A 3,799-nucleotide genomic window follows, 5' to 3' on the forward strand; every position below is an offset into this window, starting at 1 on the left:
GCGGGTACGGGCACGGGTCGAAAATTTTACCCGCAAGCTCTCGCGGGCACGGATAAACACTAGCGGATATGTTAGCGGGCGGGTAAATGACTTACCCGCACTTTATCCGACCCGCTGCCATCCCTATCTATAGCCTAAGAGAGGAGCTTAAATGAAGCCTGAGTCTCGAAAAGTGGACCCACAGAAATAAAGAGATCGTGGAGCAAGAACGGTGCTCGTGGATTGATATCTTCTCCGTCCATTCTTGTCTTCTGCCTGGTCTTGCTAGCGTGTGAGTTACAGCGGGGTTAGTTATGCGATTGCCCGTCGTTTTTGTTACACCCATCGCTATCGTTCAGGAGTCCTTTCTGTTTGCATCTGACGAGGTTATCCAACTGTTATTATGGCGAGCTTATCGGAATAAATCTAGAGATAGAGAAGATACGGCCCAAGCCCAACCGAAGCCCATACGTCTTGCACGGCTGCTTTTCTTTCCTTTATATACCCAGGAAGGCTGAAGCGAGCGGCCAGAATTGCTGCTGGGTGCTGGCCGTTGCGGGCGAACCGAAAATCACGGGCGCGAGAGATCGGAGCACGGCATGTCGGAGGAGCAGTTCCTCGCCGTGGCGGTGGAAGCCGCCAAGAGCGCCGGCGAGGTTCTTCTCTGCACTCCTTGCCTTCTTACCCTCTTCTCATGCCGTCTCCTCACTGGTTGCTGGTTTCCTGAGCAGATTATTCGCAAGGGATTCTACCAGACCAAGAACGTCGAGCACAAGGGCCAGGTATCCTCTCCGTCCCCGTCGCACCCGTCCATCTGGCGGTTTTGATTCCCTATGTCGGTGTTGATGCGCCACTCCATTGCGTCGCATCGATTGGATTGGGATTTGGTACTCACGGCGCTACGCGTTGCTCGTTGGTGGCAGGTGGATTTGGTGACGGAGACGGACAAGGCCTGCGAGGACCTCATCTTCAACCACCTCCGGAAGCACTTCCCGGACCACAAGTTCATCGGGGAGGAGGAGTCCGCGGCGCTCGGGGCCACCGCTGACCTCACCGACGACCCCACCTGGATCGTCGATCCCCTCGACGGGACCACTAATTTCGTCCATGGGTACAATGGCGTCATACCCTGCACTGCACCTTTTTTTTTGTTCAAATCTGTCCCCGTAATTATCTTTGCTCTTCTCATTCCAAGATTGTACGGATCTCTTGCATTGCAGTTTCCCATTTGTATGTGTCTCCGTTGGCCTCACCATTGGGAAAATTCCCACTGTCGGAGTCGTCTTCAACCCCATCATGAACGAGGTATTAAATAATTCAGCATCCTGCATCCAGCATAACGTTCACATATATAGTGTTGCAATGAATTGGAGGACGCTATATAATCTGTCCCCTAATTCTAACCGTGTGATATGTTTTGCCACTGAATTTTGTAAAGATGTTAGTTTAATCTCAAGCTGCTTGTTCCATTTAGCTTTTCACGGCGGTTCGTGGAAAAGGGGCTTTCCTGAATGGCTCTCCAATTAAAGGTACACCCTGATTTAGCTACATTCAATTGAACATTCAAGGAACATGTTGCTCCCTACACACCTTTTCCCTCAAGTTGCTCGTGCTACTTTGAATATGTGCATCCTTTTTACGCAGCATCATCTCAAGATGAGTTAGTGAAGGCTCTTCTGGTAACAGAGGTAAGTGGTGCTGCCAATTATTAAATTAAACCACACTGTTTACACAATAGTAAGTCAAGTTTGTTTCACTAGAGGATGATAGCATATGCGGGAACTCTATTGCTGCTTCTTCCTCTTAAATTTAAATGATATCATCACAACAATCTAGTTTGAAAATAACTACTACTAAATCAGTAGGAACTATCATCTAAAATTGGACGCCCATCCTGCATTTGTTTCCTGAAATGTTTTGACAAACATCCTTCTAAAAAGTTGAATTAGACGACTAAATGACCAAGTGCAAACATGTTACATGCATTGTTTTAAAGGCATTGCCTAGGCGTCCAAGCGCCCGAAAGATCCAAGGCGTCCCCGTCGCCTAGGTAAGAATCAGCAAGAGGGCAGAGGGGAAGGGGAAGGGGCGGCGCTGTTTCGGGACGGCAGCGCCGAATTGGGAGCGGCGGAGGCTGAATCGGGGGCGGCGACATCCGAATCGGCAGCGGCGGTGGCTCAATCGGGGGCAGCAGCAGCTGAATGGTGGGGGAGAGAGGCAACCTAGGGTTGCCAGAGGAAGGACTATATGGGCTGGCTAGTGGGCTGGGCCTCCTACCCCTTCTTTTTTTCTTTTTCTTTTTTTCCTTTTCTTCCTCCTCCATGGGGCTGTTTTGCTGATTCTCGGGTTGATAAGGCGTCACCTTGCTTGCCTTAGGGGTCGCCTAGGCGTCTAGGTAGTGGTCCAGCGCGTTATCTCGTCTTAAGAACCATGGTTACATGGATAAGACATGCATCATTGAAGAAAGTTAATTCTTGTGTGCTCTTTTATTTCATCACCTGGCCTACTTTTTGTCTATCCATATCTTCACCTGGCGTGCTTTATTTTGATAGCTGCAACTTGATTTTGTCTTGAAAGGCACTGCTCCCATGTAACTGCATGTAATGCATCTTCTAAATTGTGGATGACAATGTACATCCTAGAACCTCTTGCATGCTCCTTTTGTTTTGTCTCCTGGCATTCTTGGTACTTTGATAGCTGTGACTTGATTTTTGGCTTGAATGGCAAATGCTCTTTTGTAACTGCATGTGGTACATCTGGACTGTGGATGGCAATTTACATCCTAGGACCTCTTAAGAAAATCTGCTGGGGATACTAAACTGATAATTATACTGATTGATCAGGCTGGAACCAATAGAGACAAGACCACTGTGGATGATACAACCAACAGAATCAACAGGCTACTATACAAGGTAAACTGTGAAAGTAACATCAGTTGCCTCAAATATAAATACAGTTCAAGTATCAACATTCTTAACTGCTGTTCTTTTTTTTTTCAGATTCGATCCATACGGATGTGTGGATCATTGGCTTTAAACATGTGTGGAGTTGCCTGTGGTAGACTAGATTTGTGTTATGAGATAGGATTTGGTGGTCCATGGTACGGTTTAAAAAAATTAATTGCAGTGGTTTTTTTTAAAAAAAACAACTGCATGTGTTCATCACTTCATCTCAAACTGCTAATTTTCCTCCAGGGATGTTGCTGCTGGTGCTGTAATTCTTCAGGAAGCCGGTGGCCTTGTTTTTGACCCGTAAGTCAGTTTGGCCAAGCAGCTTTTGTGACCACAATTTGATTTGAATGTCTCTGACAGCCTGTGCCTGTAATTCTTCTGATTCGCAGAAGCGGCGGAGAGTTTGATTTGATGTCGCGAAGAATGGCAGGATCAAACAGCTTGCTGAAGGATAAGTTCGTCAAGGAACTGGGGGATACTAATTGAAACAAATGTTAGTATTATTCGTGGAACAGATTAAGACAATAAGGTTGCCCCGCCGCATGGTGATTAACTTATTGTTTGGGCAACAAAATTCCATGTAATTCTGCACCTGTACAACTATGTTGGACGCAGAACATTTTATTGAGTTTTGTGATTACATGGGAATACATAGGTTGAGGCAACGGTCCCTACTTTATGGCAATATGTTTGGGTTGGAATGGCTTGAGTCCAATTTCAAGTGTGCTGCAAGGAGGAAAGTAAATTGCTGGATCTTTACGCATTTGCTGATAATAATATATGGTTGCTACGCTGCAAACAATTTGCGGTGGCATATTTAAGCAGTGGAGACATTTTTTTGCATTTTAGATTTTTTTACCGAAAATAAC

At 46.2% G+C, this 3,799-nt stretch overlaps 1 protein-coding gene across 1 annotated transcript; it reads left to right on the plus strand.

The window, feature by feature from the left end:
- Positions 1-508: 508 nt before the first annotated feature.
- On the plus strand, positions 509-3,573 carry LOC100283131 (inositol monophosphatase 3). The gene is given in 10 exon segments (NM_001156033.2): positions 509-635; positions 711-761; positions 903-1,090; positions 1,200-1,284; positions 1,454-1,508; positions 1,624-1,667; positions 2,823-2,891; positions 2,979-3,079; positions 3,174-3,230; positions 3,320-3,573. Coding segments are annotated over 10 exon segments (804 nt in total). The 5' UTR covers positions 509-578; the 3' UTR covers positions 3,417-3,573.
- The last annotated feature ends 226 nt before the right edge of the window (positions 3,574-3,799 follow it).

Source organism: Zea mays, chromosome 1, assembly GCF_902167145.1.
Source record: "Zea mays cultivar B73 chromosome 1, Zm-B73-REFERENCE-NAM-5.0, whole genome shotgun sequence".
NCBI classification, from domain to species: Eukaryota; Viridiplantae; Streptophyta; class Magnoliopsida; order Poales; family Poaceae; genus Zea; species Zea mays.